Raw genomic sequence first — 17,967 nt, 5'->3', positions numbered from 1 at the left:
TTAGTGTACTATTATGATTAATCACACATATTCTTCAAAACCTTGAAATCACGATTGCTGTGGTTTAATATATGATGTATAGTAGTATAGCCTACATACATAATGTGGCTTTCATTGATTTTGATCACTTTTACTAAGCTTCCTGTAAGAAATCACTACAAACCTATGAACGTTACTAATACTGTAGAATGTAGAAAGTTTTGAGCTCATCAGCTAAAGCAGTTACATAATACAGTCGTTATAAACAACTCATGTGCGAGATCACATTTTAGGTACGGCTTGCAAGTGGGCTGGAGTCACGTTGTTCTGAATAAGGAAGCCCTTTGCTAAAATCTAGCTCAGATAAGCAGGCTTTACAACTTTATTTACAGTAACTATCTAAATAGAGTTGTGTAAGGCAGAGATTCTTCCTGTTCTCTGAACAGGACTGAGACAAACATGTACACCAACATGCTATATGTATAAAGCTATAATCAGACCTTTAAAGTTACTGTGGCGTTGCGAGTTGTTTTCTTAATCTTCCATATGGTCTACAAAGTTTAAAAGGTGTGCCATTGTTAAATACATGCTGCCAAAGAAAAAAAATGTAAAAAAAATCTCATGTCATTCTTCAGTTCTTCCTGTGTTACATACAGTAAATCGGTGATTGCTCATAAGGCTTAATTGCTGTGGTGAAGCTAGTGCCTGTATATTTGTCAGTGTTTAATTAAGAAAGATCCAGAACATTGCCTGCATTAAAAGGGAGGTGCTTTTTGAATGCTCTAAAGCAAGTAAGCAGGGGAAGGATTGCACCAAGGGAAAACAGGAGAGGAAAAGAGATGCAGACTCACGGGATTTCACCAATCAGCACAAGGAATCAGCACAAGTTACAGTAAGTTTGACACAGACAGAAGGATAAACACTCACATGGGACTGTGTAATAATCGTACTCATAACTTTAATCAAATAAAACACACCCACCGATTGGCACTATATGACTGGTTTCAGGCTTACAGTTGATCCTGGAAAGCAAATCAATACTACTTGTAAATGAAAAGTAATCATTTCCTGCATGTTCAAATCCCCAGGGTTCTTATTTACTTAGTAAATAGAGGTCACAGAGGTTTAATTCGTTTTCAACAACGGTGTTTATTACAGAATTTATAGAAGTTGTTAAAAAAAATCTGATGTGGTAGGGTTCCAAAATAAATGAAAAAACCCTGTAACCTGCTGGGCAGAGACTCATATTTGTGCATATTTATTGTAGAATGTCTAGATTATTTCAATAATATTTTAGTGTTAATAAAGAAAAAAATAAACCTTTTTTTTTTTTTTATACTTTCATCCTTCTGAACAGAGAGGCTTGCTCCAATATAAGCATCTGCACCACAGCAGAATTCATATCAAGCAAATGGTCTTTCATTTAATGTATACTTAAAAAAAAAATATTTAAAAAAATTAACATGAATGTACAGTCCACTTTACACAAGAGCACATGACTGTCCTTAGCTGGTGCTTTAGTGTAAGACAAGAAGATGGGTAAACTTCACCTGGACTGATTTCCCACACATCAAAAGATCAGGACACACACACACACACACACACACACACACACACACACACACACAGAGACAGTTTATGTAATGTCTTTTTGTCGAGGTGGACGATGAATGTTCCGAACCACACACTTCACCATCCACTCAATCCCTTCGTTCACCCCCTGACTGAAAAAAACAACAGGATAAAAAGGTATATAAATAATTACAGTAATAACACGAGATACATTTGAATTATTGCAACACTTCACAATGCTGTGAAAAAGTATTTGCCCCATCCTAATTTCTTCTGTTTTTGTATATAGCTCATACTAAATATTTTTAGATCTTCAAACGAAATACAACATAAAACAAAGGCAACCTCAGTAAACACACAATACAGTTTTTATTAATTTTTTTAATCGAAGCAAAAAAAAGTTTTCCAACACCTATCACCCATGTGAAAAATGAATTGCCCCTTAAAATCTATTTGTGCCACCTTTAGCAATGATAGCTGCAACCAAATACTTCCCATAACTGGAGATCAGTCTTTCACAGCGCTGTGGTGGAATTTTGGCCCACTCTTTATTGCAGAACTGCGTTAGTTCAGCCACACTGGAGGGTTTTCAAGCACGAACTGCCTGTTTAAGGTCCTGCCACAGCAACTCACTTTGTACAAGTCAGGTATATGACTAGACCACACCAAAACTGGATAGCTTTTTTTTGCTTCAATAAATAACATTAACATTTAAAAACTGTATTTTGTGTTTACTCAGGTTGCCTTTGTTTTATCTTAGACTTTGTTTTGATTTCTGAAACAGTTTAGTATGAGAGAGACACAAAAACAGAAGAAATTAGGATTTCTGACACTTTTCACAGCACTGCATGTATTTTAGAACATGTAACGTGTGTGACAATTTACACTTTATGATGTAAACTATCTCCGTGATAATCCTGCAAAAAATTAAATGCATCTTTTCCTTTTTAGAAACAGGGAGGGGAGAGTGGTTCTATTTTTATGCCACGACTAAATAATACAAGATTGAGAGTGCAAGAGAGATCACGAGAAAGAGAAGGGGGGGGGGGGGGGGGGGGGGGGGTTGCTTACCCTGTCAGAGCAGTGCAAGGCTGGACCAGACAGTCCCGTTTACCAATTTTGGGTGCACAGTCACTGAATGCTGTCTTAATGTCAGGTACAGACAAGCAATTCTAGGGAGAAAAAAAAAAAAGATTCGAGCTTAATTTACTGCCAGATTATTTTACATAGGCTATGCCACACAGCAACAATGTGTACAAACATTTTGTAACCAGATCAGGCCTCATCTGGGTATGATTTACCAGTAATTTCAAGAAGTTACATTTGAACTACATATACTGCCTGCAGGCATGCAGTATGTAAGGCTACCATTTCATCATTATCATTTTCTAGATTTATGATGTTCAATAAAATCAAGTGCTTGAGCTTGTATTTAAGTATGACTTATTAAAGTTTAATCATAAATAAACTTTAGACTGAATCACTTTAGCTTAAGTGTTGATTCAAGGTAAACAAAACAACATGAAAAGACTTTCAATAATGTTGGCAGGCTTTCATTTGAAAATAGAGCCCCACCTAGTGATGAAAAACAAAACAAGTCACCGGAGTGCAGCATGCTTATACAAAAATCTGTGATCAGGAGAAGAAAGAAAAAAAAAAAAGAAGCATTTTACACGAGTGCGTACCTCTACGTCTTGTTTATTTGCAAGCACCAGAAGTGGAACCCCTTCAAGAGCCTCACTACTAATCATCTTCTCTGGGGAAGGAAAACATCAGCAAGAAATTCTCATTGATACAGAAAACAAAAGTTTACAAAACTATGTAAAACTATCTATAAGAGTGAGCAATAAACATTAACGCCATGTCTACAAATTTACTTTCCATGTTGGACATGAGGGACATAAGCGCTTAAAAAAAAAAAGAAAAAAAAAAAGAAAGGAAAAAAAAAAGAAAAGAAAAAAAAACACCCTCCTGGGAACAGGATATTATTGACCATTCTCACATGTCAAATCAGTATGAAAGTGCCCAAGAGGACAAAACCAAAAGGTCAGAGTATGCTAGCACCCATCTACATGAACTCTGCCGGTCACCGTAGATTTTAGGGGCATGGCTTTGTATACAAGTATGGGTATGTGAGGCAGGTTTAAGGAGTAAAAAAAATAAAATAATTCCAGTGTTGTACTTCACCTACTTAACTACTAGTGAACCAGTCTTGACTTAATGGACATTTAGTACAGACTTCACACTCACCAAAGGCATCCTTAGACTCAGCCAGACGCTCTTCATCGGTGGAGTCAATTACATAGATAACACCATGAGATTCTGCATAGTACTGAAGGAAAACGGGACATAAAACAGGACATAAAACAGGGCTAATGGAGGCTCATGGGATAAAAATGTGTTTACTTTTATTCTGTCAGAGCAAAACAAGTGAATAAATCCAGCCTGATCAGACCAGCTACCAAAACAAATCAAACTGGTAGAACATCTTTGCCAGCTGATACGTTTAACTGCCCAATAAATGTTTGCTTTTTCAACTGCCTTACTGTTGTTTACTTTTCTAAATAACTTGACTACAGAGAGGAGCAGCTTGGTGGCACAGCGGGTAGCATTGTTGCCTCACAGTTCCACTGCCCCTGGTCCGATCCTGAGCTCAGATTACTGTCTGTGTAGAGTTTCTGTGCATGTCCTGCCTGTGTTGGTTTCCTCCAAGTTCTCTATTTTCCTCCCACCCCTCAAAACACACCAGTAGGTGGGTTAACTACTCTACATGGCCGTGGTGTCTCAACAGTTAAGGCTCTGGGTTAGAAATCATAAGGTTGGGGGTTCAAAGACCAGCACCGCCCAAGCAGCTACTATTGGGCCTTTCTGCCGTACCTTGCACTCGAACCCCAACTTCCTAACAAGCTATGCAAAGAAAAGAATTTCACTGTGCTGTAATGTACATGTGACAAATACACATGGAACAAATAAAGGCTTCTTCTTACATTGCCCTGTTGAATGAGTGAGTGAATGTGTCTCTGAATAGACTAGCATCTCATTCAGGGTGAGTTCCCAACCTCATTCCTGGATCCACCATGACACTGACCAGTTACTGATAATGAACGAACGAATAGTTAATAAATAGTAGCAGTAATTCAGAACCCGATCGTTTTTAAAAGCAGTGAGCAGCTGGCAAAGATGGGCTTCCAGTTTGACCAGCTCAGCCTGTGTTTTGGTCGTTGTGAACTTGTCAGACAGACCAAATTGGATTTTTTCAGCAGACAGATACCTAAAGTGGTGCTTGAAAGTTTGTGAAACCTTTAGAACTTTCTATATATCTGCATAAATATGACCTAAAACATCATCCGTCCTAAAAGTAGATAAAGAGAACCCAGTTAAACAAATGAGACAAAAATATAATACTTGGTCAGTTATTTATTGAGGAAAATGATCCAATGTTACATATCTGTGAGTGGCAAAAGTATGTGAACCTCTAGGATGAGCAGTTTAGATGAAATTAGAGTCAGGTGATTTCAACCAATGGGATGATAATCAGGTGTGAACGAGCACCCTGTTTTATTTAAAGAACAAGGATCTATCAGAGTCTGATCTTCACAACACGTTTGTGGAAGTGTATCATGGCACGAACAAAGGAGATTTCTGAGGCCCTCTGAAAGAGTCGTTGACGCTCATCAGAAGAATACCATTAATGTTTTGGAATGGCCAAGTCAAAGTCCTGACCTTAATACAAAATAAATGTTGTGGAAAGACATGAAGCAAGCAGTTCATGTGAGGAAACCCACCAACATCCCAGAGTTGAAGTTGTTCTGTACTGAGGAACAGGCTAAAACAAAATTCCTCCAAGATCACGGGCAAGACTGATCAACACTTATTGGAAACGTTTAGCTGTAGTTATTGCTGCACGAGGGGGTCACACCAAATATTGAAAGCAAAAGTTCACATACTTTCACCACTCACATGAATTAAATGTTAGTTAGTTAGTTAAAGGCCCTAGGCTCGATTCTGAGCCATGGCGACTTGATGGATGAACGATCTGTAGGAAGATCGATCATGTGCCAGTTGGATAAGTTGGGCCAAGGTCTTCTCTGTTGTTGCCTTGATGGTGTCGAGTCATCGGGTTACTGGTCTTCCTCTTCTTCTTGTTCCTTCGATGCGTCCCATCATAACGTCCTTCTCCAGTGAATGATCTGTTCGTGCAATGTGTCCAAAGTAGGCAAGTCGTAGTTTGGTCATCCTTGCACGTTGGTCATGGAATGAAATGACCAAGTATAATATTTGTCTCATTTGTTTAGTTGGGTTGTCTTTATCTACTTTTAGGACTTATTAATGAAATTAAAAAAATTCTAAATGGTTCACAGACTTTCAAGCGCCTCTGTGGCCTCATCAATCTAGTACCAGTTTGGAATCACTATAATTGAGAAGAAGAGAGAAAAAAAATAGAGCTCTTACTTTGTCCCACAGTGACTGCAATTCGTCTTGTCCTCCAAGATCCCAAAACATCAGGCGTGCTTTCCCCACATCTATAGTGCCAACTGTACAGGAGAGACATGCAGTGTCATATACAAAGCAACATGTTCCTATGTAAACACTACAAAGACCTGAAATCCACTTACTATTCAAACCGACAGTGGTGGTGATTTTGGAAAGGCTCATTCCTTTGTAGTTCTTGCAAAATTTCGTTTTGGTTTGCTCCAGAAATGTCTACAGGATGAACCACAAGCCAAGTCAATATTCCAGGGTGAGAATGAGAGCTCTAACCTGCAGCTTCACCACAGTCCGGCTAGGATCCGTCATCATACCGACTAGTCAGATAAACAAAGTAGTAGAGAAACAAAGCAGGATAACAAACTCACCGTTTTGCCAGCATTATCGAGCCCAAGAATCAAAACGCAATACTCTTCTTTTTGAAACATGTACTTGTAAAGACCTGACAACAAGGTGTACATCCTGAAAGGTAACAAACTTGACTTTTCCTTCCGAAGCTCACATCACATTAACGAAATTCATTTGTGCTAAACGGACTCTCATGCTAGCTCACCAACAATAAAGTACACACGAGTAATGTATTACTAGCTGAAGAATAATACATCAAAAAAAGAGTCGATATATAAATAATAGTGTAGAAAAATAAAGCGGAAATAGGCGAACGTATATCAAACTATGTCCTCTCGAAAGTAGCTTAACACTTCCGTTATGACAACGCTGACTGTAATGCATTGTGGGAATTGTAGTGTCTTGCTTCTTCTGTGGCATTATTAACTGAGCGTGAACAAACAGAAGAGATGTATACCGCCACCTAGTGCTCTAGCGTGTACACTGTATAGGAATAGTCAGAAAATGTCGTTTACTGTAGCTACATCCTGTACTTGAGACTACTGGCTCTGAGTTTGATGACTGCAGGATAGCCTTTATTCTGTTAGAAGTTCCAGATTCAATACTTAATATTTCATGCATGAATTATTTAAAACGTATAATTTTATGGGGGAGGAGAGGGGAGGGAGTGGCTATGAGTTTGGAAGATTTTGAAGATTTTCAAACCATGTTGCTGTAAAGAAATGAATTTTAGAGTGTTGTTTAAGTCAACATCGTAATATGTAGTTAATTTAAGTTCGTTTCTTGTGCTCATACAGTTTTGGAACGTTAACGATGAAACTGGAGATTTTTCCAAGTACTGTTACTGAATTGTGATTTATTGATGCCATTAATAAGTATGCTAAAAACAAATAATGTTTTGAGAATGTCATTAGTAATGAAAATAACGGCCTAAACCGATGAAAATATGTGTCCCAAATCATCAAACGTGTCATTAAAATGATTTCAGTCAGTTGTGACAAAATGATAACCCAAATTTTTTTCCGCAGTCACATGTAGATATTCAACACCTTGAGGATTTTATTTATGACATTTGGCAGACACCCTTATTAGGAGCGACTTACATTTATCTCTTTTATACAATTGAGCAATTGAGTGATATGTGCTTGCTCAAGAGCCCAGCAGTGGCAGCTTGGCAGTGCTGAGATTTCAACTGACCTTCCAATCAAGAAAGCTTGGAAAAGGAATATATATATATATATATATATATATATATATATATATATATATATATATATATATATATATATATATATATATATATATGTGTGTGTGTGTGTGTGTGTGTGTGTGTGTGTGTGTGTGTGTGTGTTTAAAGACTGGAATAAACAATAAACTCGTCCACTCTTAGAGCCGCTGTGAAATAGCACTGAGTTTCAATACCGCAGTTTTGCAGCTCGGTTTATCAGGAATAAAGAGTCTGCCTCTGTTTTTTTTTCTCTTGTTTTGTGGTGGATCATTATTTGGATCTGCAGAAATAATGCATACCACTGTTTAAGTTAATAATCATCTGATATGACAAAAAGAGAGAGAGAAAGAAACAGAGAGACAAACAGAGACAAAGAGTGACAAAGAGAGATAGACAAAGAAAGACAGAGACAGCTTGAGAGACAGAGTGCGATAGAGAGAAGTGTTTGTGCTATTGTCACTAACAAATTTATTTAAAGGGCAAACTGTAAAACTAATGCCTGTAACTTGAACATGGTGCTTAATCACTAAATTATTAGAATTAACAACATAGTTCATGTCTGCTATGCTGTGAGTTATAATGTGCTCATCTTAGCCAGTTAGCCGCTAGGAATTATGCTTATAGAACTTAGATATTCGGATCGGGCTAATCCATAAAACTAGTAAAGGTTTTACCTGATTTTGTACAAAGCTCAAAGTCAATGCAGATCGTCTGTGCTTCGGTAAAGTGTGCCAATCGGGCCAAAATTCTGTCACTCTGTACAAGGCTTTATTAATGTCACTTGTCATTGTTTAGTTTACTGTTTAAGCCAGGGGCTCCCAAACTTTTCCAGGGCAAGGCCCCCCAAATGGCATTAAAATTTGACAGAGGCCTCCCTTTTGCAAGATGTCTCACACATTAAAAATACAGGCTTCTGAATATATCCCCCCATTTTTTTTTATTAATAATTACAACTTTACATTACATTACATTAGGAATCGATTATGTGTGTATGTGGTTGTCTGAGAGTGAGAAAGAGAAAACATACATTTATTTATTTTTCACACCAAATTGTTGAGGGCCCCCCCCGGGCGCCCCCCGGCGGCCCTCACTTTGAAAACCACTGGTTTAAGCTATGAAGCAGAGGTAGATGGACACTGGTTAATGCTTGGTCTCAGCCCTTTTAAACATTAACCTTAAAAACTGCATTATTAGCATTATTGTTATGTCATATATTTATGGCTTGACTAAGAAGAACTAAGATGGCTTGTTTTCCATCAGTTTGTAAACATAGTACAGTAGTATCTTTGTTTTTTTGCCTTTTACATTCCCTGAGCCAGTGTTGTGTAACCCAGCCAAGGTTATACAATTATAGAATTATTCTGGAAATTATTTAATTTGACATATAGGGCAAATATTATAATTACTTTATTATTATTCTTTCTTACTGTATTTTAGTTTACTTTTATTTTTCGTTATTATGGTCTTGATTGAGATTTGAGCCAATTGGAAGGCAAGGGGGAGCGGAAGTCCCGCCTCCGTGTAATATTTCTTTCGGCAGATACCTGTTTTCTTTTCTCCCTAATTGAGCCACGTAGCTGTCACAACATTGGAGAACTGTCTGTTTATATTTCTTATATATCAAACTGAAACTTAGTAGTAAACCTAGTATACTGCTACATAATCTTTTTATTTTGTGTAGCAAGAATGGATTTTGGTGAATTATCTATTTTGAGTGGGTTTTTTTTTTTTTTTTTTTTAGAACTTGTAATGTAGTAAGTTCAACTAGCTAGTGTAGTTTCTGCATAGCATTGCCGTTAGCATAATTGATGTTTACCTGTCCTAGAAACATTGATAGCACAGAAATTACTTTTATATTGTATGTACTTTAATTCATATTTGAAGAGAGATGAAGAGATGTCTTGTAAAGGACGTCACTACTCAGTCAGAATAGCTAGCTGCCTCGTGATATTTTAGTTAATTGAGTCTTGGAATGGCGGCGCTCATGTGCTAAGAAAGAACACAGAGATATGCGCCATTTTATTTTTCTACTTTATTGTGAAAGATGTTTGCAACACATACTAAGAATTGTATGATTTTTATGTTGTTTGTTCAGGGTAATGCAATTAATACCCACTGCAGTACTTCATGGTTATTACTCAGATTATGGGTAAATGTATTTGTGAGATTGAAATGGGTATTAAACAACATTTAGAAAGATAGTCTTTACAACATGATTAGGCTTAATGATTAATAATCTGTTTTTCTTTTTAAATAATCCTATGCTGATGTTGTTCTTAGTTATTTAATAAGAACAATGTAATGACCAGTATAGTGTTCAGATTAATAGAAAGTAAGCAATGTCCTGTTTCTTTTAATAAGTCAACAGTCTACTGCAGAGGATTGACACCAGACAGAAGAGACACCAGCACAGCTCCTGGAACCCCTTTTCCTTGAATCACTTGATCAAGATTTCCCTAATCAGGGAATGGCGAGCCACTCAATTGCATACAGAAGATTTGAACATGTCCCTCAGGATATCCGCCTATGCGGCAGGACTGACACAACTTGTGGGTAGGATTTGAAACAGAAAGAACCCTTTTGTAAGAAAATCAGAAAACTGTAAATCCATTTATTTCATTTTATTGTGACTCTGTACTTTAATCAGTAGTTCATAAGTAAGGCCGGCTACTTAACTGTACTTACCTTGTTCACTGGTCTCAGTGCATTTAGTTATTTATCAATACACCTCCCTCCGAATCTAGTTATGTATGTACAGTATCTCACAAAAGTGAGTACACCCCTCACAGTTTTTGTAAATATTTGATGATATCTTTTCATGTGACAACACTGAAGAAATTCCACTTTGCTACAATGTAAAGTAGTGAGTGTACAGCTTGTGTAACAGTGTAAATTTGCTGTCCCCTAATGTCTAAACCGCTGGCAACAAAAGTGAGTACACCCATAAGTGAAAATGTCCAAATTGGGCCAAAAGTGTCAATATTTGTGTGGCCACCATTATTTTCCAGCACTGCCTTAACCCTCTTGGGCATGGAGTTCACCAGAACTTCACAGGTTGCCACTGGAGTCCTCTTCCACTCCTCCATGATGACATCACAGAGCTGGTGGATGTTAGAGACCTTGTGCTCCTCCACCTTCCGTTTGAGGATGCCCCACAGATGCTCAATAGGGTTTAGGTCTGGAGACATGCTTGGCCAGTCCATCACCTACATCCTCAGCTTCTTTAGCAAGGCAGTGGTCGTCTTGGAGGTGTGTTTGGGGTCGTTATCATGCTGGAATACTGCCCTGCGGCCCAGTCTCAGAAGGGAGGGGATCATGCTCTGCTTCAGTATGTCACAGTACATGTTGGCATTCATGGTTCCCTCAATGAACTGTAGCTCCCCAGTGCCTGCAGCACTCATGCAGCCCCAGACCATGACACTCCCACCACCATGCTTGACTGTAGGCAAGACACACTTGTGTTTGTACTCCTCACCTGGTTTCCGCCACACACGCTTGACAACATCTGAACCAAATAAGTTTATCTTGGTCTCATTAGACGACAGGACATGGTTCCAGTAATCCATGTCCTTAGTCTGCTTGTCTTCAGCAAACTGTTTGCGGGCTTTCTTTCTTGTGCATCATCTCTAGAAGAGGCTTCCTTCTGGGACGACAGTCATGCAGACCAGTTTGATGCAGTGTGCAGCGTATGGTCTGAGCACTGACAGGCTGACCAACCACCCCTTCAACCTCTGCAGCAATGCTGGCAGCACTCATACATCTATTTCCCAAAGACAACCTCTGGATATGACGCTGAGCATGTGCACTCAACTTCTTTGGTCGACCATGGCGAGGCCTGTTCTGAGTGGAACCTGTCCTGTTCAACCGCTGTATGGTCTTGGCCACCATGCTGCAGCTCAGTGTCAGGGTCTTGGCAATCTTCTTATAGCCTAGGCCATTTATGTAGAGCAACGATTCTTTTTTCAGATCTTCAGAGAGTTCTTTGCCACGAGGTGCCATGGTGAACTTCCAGTGACCGGTATGAGGGAGTGTGAGAGCGAGGACACCAAATTTAACACACCTGCTCCCCATTCACACTTGAGACCTTGTAACACTAACAAGTCACATGACTTCGGGGAGGGAAAATGGCTAATTGGGCCCAATTTGGACATTTTCCACTTAGGGGTGTACTCACTTTTGTTGCCAGCAGTTTAGACATTAATGGCTGTGTGTTGAGTTATTTTGAGTGGACAGCAAATTTACACTGTTACACAAGCTGCACACTCACTACTTTACATTGTAGCAAAGTGTCATTTCTTCAGTGTTGTCACATGAAAAGATATAATTAAACATTTACCAAAATGTGCGGGGTGTACTCAATTGTGTGAGATACTGTGTATATGTATGTGGTTAGCTGGTATCATGCCTGTTACAGTTGCATTGATCTTTTTTGTGCATAACACTTTATTATTATTATTATCTTTTAATAGGTCATGGAAGGAAACCGAGATGAGATTAACATGGTATGAACTCTTGCTGTTTATAATGCTTGAAAATCACTACTATTGTAGTATACATGTAGTATAGATCCAGATAGTTACTGGTATTCCAAATAGCACAACATAATTCTGTATTTGTAATTATGTTTATTATATTCAAACTTTTGATTTTACAGGAATTAAGGATTGAAGAAATTGTTGAAATTGGGAGCACTGATCTGTCATCAGGACACACAAGTGGTAGTGAATATGTTTCATCCAGTGGGAGTTCTGACTCTGATGCCATCTATATGGACTCTGACAGCACTTGTGAAGCAAAAGACTAAGAAAAAGCCCAAAAGTCCATAAATGAAGATGGTAGGTCAGACAATGTAAAAGTGAATGTTAAAAAGTGCACAAAAAAAGAAGGAGGGAAGAGAGAGTGAGATAAGAAAAACTTTTTTTGTATACTGTGGTACAGAGAAAAGCAAACTGGGAAGACATCTCGAGAGAAAATATGCAAAAGAAACTGAAGTAGAACAAGCATTATCAAAAACTAAGGGGACAAAGGCATGACAGATTACTTGGACAACTACGAAATAAAGGGAATTTCCACTATAGTACCGAAATCAAGACTATCTGCTATGATAGTATTGCGATGGGTTTTTTAAAAGAAAGGAATTGTGAAAAGCATAACCTAGTCTTTTCTGCATTTTTGAAAAAGACAACATTTCAAGGAAACCGAAGAGAGTCCAAGCTGTAGCACCTCGAAGTACACCATGTAAACCTGCCGTGTCTGAAGGGTGTAAATGCATCATTCTGAGCATGCATCAAGATGACCTCTCTAATCAGGTGAAGTCAGACACTCTCATCTATAAATATGAAGAAATGATGTTTGAGCTCCATGGACAGGACAAATCGCAGCACAATTACATCAGTCAGAAAATGCGGGAGTTGGGGAGGTTTATGCTGGCAGTAAAGAAGCTTAACCCTGCTGTACAACGTCTAGTGGATGTTTTGTGTGCCAACAAGATTTCAGCTAGCAGTATCGGCAGCAATGGAAGCAAGTGGGTTTGATCCATAAAAAACAGATGAGACACCCCATCTTTAGCTTGTAAAATTGGGGACACCCTCAAGAAAGTCTGTGAAATTGTGATAGGCGAGAGTCTGATCAAGGAAGACCGTGAGGCAGGACAGAAGGCCAAGAATTTCATCAGGTTGCTTCACTCTGACTGGAACACATTTGTTTCAAAACGAGCTAGTACCAACCTTGAACAAAACAAATGGAACAAAGCTGATGTTCTTCCACCGACTGAAGATGATGTCAGGTTGCACAAACACCTCAAAATTTTGGAAGATCAGTCAAAAGAACAATTAACCAAGAGCTCAGATCCTGTGGCATGGAGAAATCTTTCAGAAAGTGTTCTAGCGCAAATAATATTGTTTAACAGGAGACGAGAAGGTGAAGCTGGAAAGCTGTTCGTAGAAACATACCAGAAATGAAACACAGCTCCACTGAATCCTGAGGTCTTGCAGAGTTTATCCAAGCTGGAACAAGATTTTGCCACCATTGCCCCAAATATACACAAATCTGATACGTCCATGAATCAATGAAACACTATTGGTGTTTCTATAACACCTCAGTACAAGCAGAAAACACAAATTTTTACCCTCTCCAAGTTACTGAAGGTGCCAGAATCCCATTCAGATACTGATATTTAGAGCAGTAAATGATGTACTGTAGTTACTGTTGCAGCCCAACTATGTATTATTCGAATTCCTTATAAAGTCCTTTTCTACTACTTCAAAAGTGTATGTCAATTACGTTTGGACAGCTAAAGTCCAGATTTATGTCTAAACCATCTCTGAATCATTCCACAATGGACTTGATATTGTAGTGGCTTGTGGAGGGAGTTTTGCACAATGTGAATGTACTACATCAGGAAGGTATGCTAAGATTGTAGGTAGACCAGTGAGAAGATACAATAAGAGCTTAATTGAAGGTGGAGTAGGGAGGGCCATGTGACTCTGGACAATTTAATTTTAGTGTACGGTTAAACACATTTTTTCCGGGTCATCTTATTCAGCCTGTGGAAAAGAAAAAAATCCTTAATTAAAACTTGAGCAAAGGAGAATATTAAACATTTAATGCTTTATTCAACTACTTACTTCTTTCTTTCTCCATTTGCTTAATTTCCATCTCCAGTTTTCTCATTTTCAGTCTGGTCTGCTTTCCTCAGTTCAATTTCTTGGGCCAAATATTTTTTAGAAATGTCTTGAACATCTGTGTCCTTTAACAGAAATAAGCACAAGGTATGCTATGTTTGTGGTTAAATGTACAAGTACAATTCACCTGTTCATCCTTTACACATGAAACTCTGCTTGGGTTCATGAGGTGCACAAACACTGAAGATTAGTGTTAACAATCCGTACATATGGCCCAGAGAACACATATGCTTTATGGAGCCGAGATGGTCCAGCCTCACTCATCTGAATATTACTCAGCCTCTGGTCCATAACCCAGCCTTAGTATATTATAAGACACTGACACCACTTCCAGACCTCAAATACTGATCCCAATGACGTGGAATACATTAGGCCAGGGGTTCCCAAACTTTTCCAGGGCAAACCCCCAAATGGCATCAACATTTCACTGAAGCCCCCTTTTGCAAGATGTCTTTAAAACACATTAAAAATACAGACTTCTGAACCCCCACCCCCCCCCCCCCCCCCCCCTTTTTAAAAAAATTATTAACTCTCATTAGGAATTGATTGTGTGTGTGTGTGGTTGTCCGAGAGTGAGAATCATGCATTTATTTATTTTTCACACCAAATTGTTGAAGCGCCCCCTGGCGGCCCCCCACTTTGAAAACCACTGCATTAGGCCACTGTAATACATTGTGTTCAAGTTTATTTTATTTTTGTTAAGAGAGGTGGGGGTTATGATATTACTGTAACCCCTTCCTGGTGCTGGAAGTGTAATATTAGATGAGGTTACTCTTTTAAAAGGTTTCACTTAACAGGATCCTGAGTATTTAGCAGTTGGTGGTGAATTGGCTTAACCTCTATTTACCAGTAGACGATGTTATCACAGGCATAAATGTATAGAACTGATTTAATCATGAAATAACTGCGCGGTGCCTCCACTGAAGAATTACCTGACTCACTCACACACCATAACAATATAGTTTGGATTAGTTCCACCTTGTTATAAATGTTCAAACCTTTACCAAGCGCTTGGGTTTTCTGTTGGTGCACATACAAAAACTCCTTGACGCCGTTAATGAACTGATCCTGAAAACTCCATTACTCACACATATCGAAGAGGAAAATCAGCTGAACTGGAAACAACGAGCTGAGTGAGTGAATGAATCCGCTGCAGGCGAGGGTCCAGCAGGTAAGAGTCGATTCAGAGATGCAGGTTCGGCGGTAGAGTCCCTCCTTACACAGGCGTAGTGACCGTGCTACTCAGCACAGTTCTCCACAGTCCTCGTCCCTTCAGTTCCACGGTGAAAACTGCGGCTGGCGGTTACAGCTGTCCGTCTCTCACGACGACATTAGCTTAAACGCCCACGAGTTACAGTTTATACTTAGTCCTTTTCAAGCTAGTGAAAAAACAACAAACGCAGATAGCCTAGCTTAGCTTCACTTCACTTAATCCTACGGGTCACCAAACTGCTAGTTGCACACGACTCTTGGCTGAACAAAATGATATTTGTGCCACTACTGTAACAGAAGTTTAGTCCACAAACATCAATACCTCATCGTAAAACTTAGTTCCTAAAAATAGGGAAAAAAGTCAATACGACAATTTGGAATGTCCTGAAAAAGAAAGAAATCACAAGCGTAGTAACAACCAGACATGAAACAGTTCAGTCAATGAAAACAACAGCAGAATCATTGTGAGAGCTTTGAAGAAAAACCCCAAAACAACAGAACCAGTGCAACCAAGTCTGTAAACCATAAACTCTACACAGTTTGTCTAGAAATAACACTATATATATAGCTGCAAGAACATTAGTAAAACGTGTGTTATAACAGCATTTCAACTGCAGGTGTGCAATGATGACCATGGCTGTTGGGAAAGCTCGGTGTTCCAATCAGATTCAGATCCTTGATTCAAGATAAAGAAAAAAAAAACATTTCAGAAATGCTGTAAGTTTATAATTGATCACAAAGTATATTACATAATCTGTGTGGGTTCCTCTCAGCCTCAAAAAAAAAAAAAAAAAAAACTGGCAAATTGATTGGCTAGGTATCATCACCAACAGAGGGCGCTGTCTTACAACACTGATGAGTTTAAATCAGACTTTATACTCCAGGATGGCTGCAAGGAACTAAGGATTAAAAGTACTTGTGAATATTACTGTAAATCAAACTGAATTAGAGGAGAACGGGGCATGTTGTGACACTTTTTCTAATGTTCCTTTTCTATGATGCATTACAGTGGAATAAATGTCATACCAAATGAAAGAATGAATCCATGTCTTTATATATTAATTCAGTACAGCATTAAAGGCCCTGGAATCCTGCAACTCTCTACAGCTCTGTTTTAGGATTGGTTCCACCAGGAAAAGCCCAGGACACTGAAGCAGCACAACAAGTATTTTGTTTCTAAATCTTATTCATGACTGAAACAAAAGTCACCAAAGTGCCCATTATTGTCTGTTCTACTCTATATATCATGACTGATCCATGGTATTGATGGCTCCCTTCAAGCTGCCCATTTTCTGCCGTGATCTTTAACAACACAAAGTAAGACAGCTATTAGTGGCTGAATCAACTGCAGATTTCAGTAATTGTGGTTTGATGAGTACCGCAGGGCTAGCTGTGTCAAGTTGTGTGCATCCATAAACATCACACAGCACATTAGACTTGACCAGTGTCTATCTGCATTGGCTCTAATTCCAAAAAGTCACGACATTGTGCAAGACTACATTCGGGAAAGACTTTCTTCTAAATAATTGCATTAATTAAACTAATTATTGTCTATACTAAATATCCAGACAGTTAGTATTTCCCAGTTCTGATCTTGTACTGTGGGAAAGAACTGCATACATGACCCTTGTTTTTCTCACATTATTGAGAAAGTCCAACTTTCCAACTTAAACGTCTTCTTCGGTCATCATACTCATTTCCTTTTTAACTGCACAAAAAGCACATGGACCTTGACTTCCATGCGAAGCCCTAGAGTTCACCTGTCATTCTAGTATGTTCTGATCTGTTGTTACTTGGATAGATGTATTGTCCGTGTATGACCCTGCCTTGCCTTGTGTAGTTCTTGCCATTGTCTGACCCTCTGGATTTGTTTATGCTTCTGATTTCCGGATTTTTGACCTTGCCTGGTTCTCTCACCACATTTTTGGATTGTTTTGGACTGTCTTTATTATCTGATTTTTGGTGCCTGACCAGGAATGTTCTTGACCTTGCTGCTTGTTTAAACAAACCTTTGCGCATGGATCCATATAACCTTTATAAGAGCCCTTTGTCAGAAACTGCTGATCTCCTGTGATTTTCATACACTACTAGAAACAACTAGTTTTTAGAGTTTATGCAGTTCTGTTGCAACACCTTGTTGATGTCAGAGGTCAGAGGAGAATGGCCAGACTGGTTACAGTTGACAAGAAGTCTACAGTAACTCAAAGAACCACTCTTTACAACTATGGTGAGCATAAAAGCATCTCAGTACACAACACGCTGGCCTGGAGGAGGATGGACTATTACAGCAGAAGACCACATCGGGTTCCATTCCTGTCAGCCAAGAAAAGGAATCTGTGGCTACAATGCGTACAAGCTCACTGTACAGTTGAAAATTGGAAAAACATCAGCTGGTCTATTTCATTCAGTCTTCAACTGTCTATTTATGGTGAGCTTGATCAGTGTATAAATATGCTG

The 17,967-nt window shown here is 38.8% G+C and overlaps 2 protein-coding genes and 1 long non-coding RNA gene across 5 annotated transcripts in view; 1 reads left to right on the top strand and 2 right to left on the bottom strand.

Moving 5' to 3' along the window:
- The window catches only part of LOC108272125 (mucin-5AC), a 119,039-nt gene that overhangs the window by 92,783 nt on the left and 8,289 nt on the right, over positions 1-17,967 (bottom strand). The gene's annotated exons all lie outside the window — the stretch shown is intronic.
- On the bottom strand, positions 1,569-6,743 carry arfrp1 (ADP-ribosylation factor related protein 1; the record flags this gene model as incomplete). The annotated part of the gene is given in 7 exon segments (NM_001200931.1): positions 1,569-1,703; positions 2,623-2,723; positions 3,237-3,307; positions 3,802-3,883; positions 6,004-6,086; positions 6,168-6,255; positions 6,408-6,743. Coding segments are annotated over 7 exon segments (606 nt in total). The 5' UTR covers positions 6,501-6,743.
- LOC108272192 (uncharacterized) lies at positions 9,151-13,874 on the top strand. Of its 2 annotated transcripts, none has more exons than XR_001814006.3 (4): positions 9,151-9,213; positions 9,977-10,168; positions 12,085-12,117; positions 12,270-13,874. It is a non-coding gene; the product is annotated as an uncharacterized LOC108272192 (long non-coding RNA). The 2 variants fall into 2 exon arrangements; XR_008397172.1 differs by having other exon boundaries at positions 9,171-9,329.

This window comes from Ictalurus punctatus, chromosome 11 (genome assembly GCF_001660625.3).
Source record: "Ictalurus punctatus breed USDA103 chromosome 11, Coco_2.0, whole genome shotgun sequence".
NCBI lineage: Eukaryota > Metazoa > Chordata > Actinopteri > Siluriformes > Ictaluridae > Ictalurus > Ictalurus punctatus.
The sequence above is the reverse complement of the archived record's forward strand: the minus strand, read 5'-3'. Positions and strand labels throughout refer to the sequence as shown.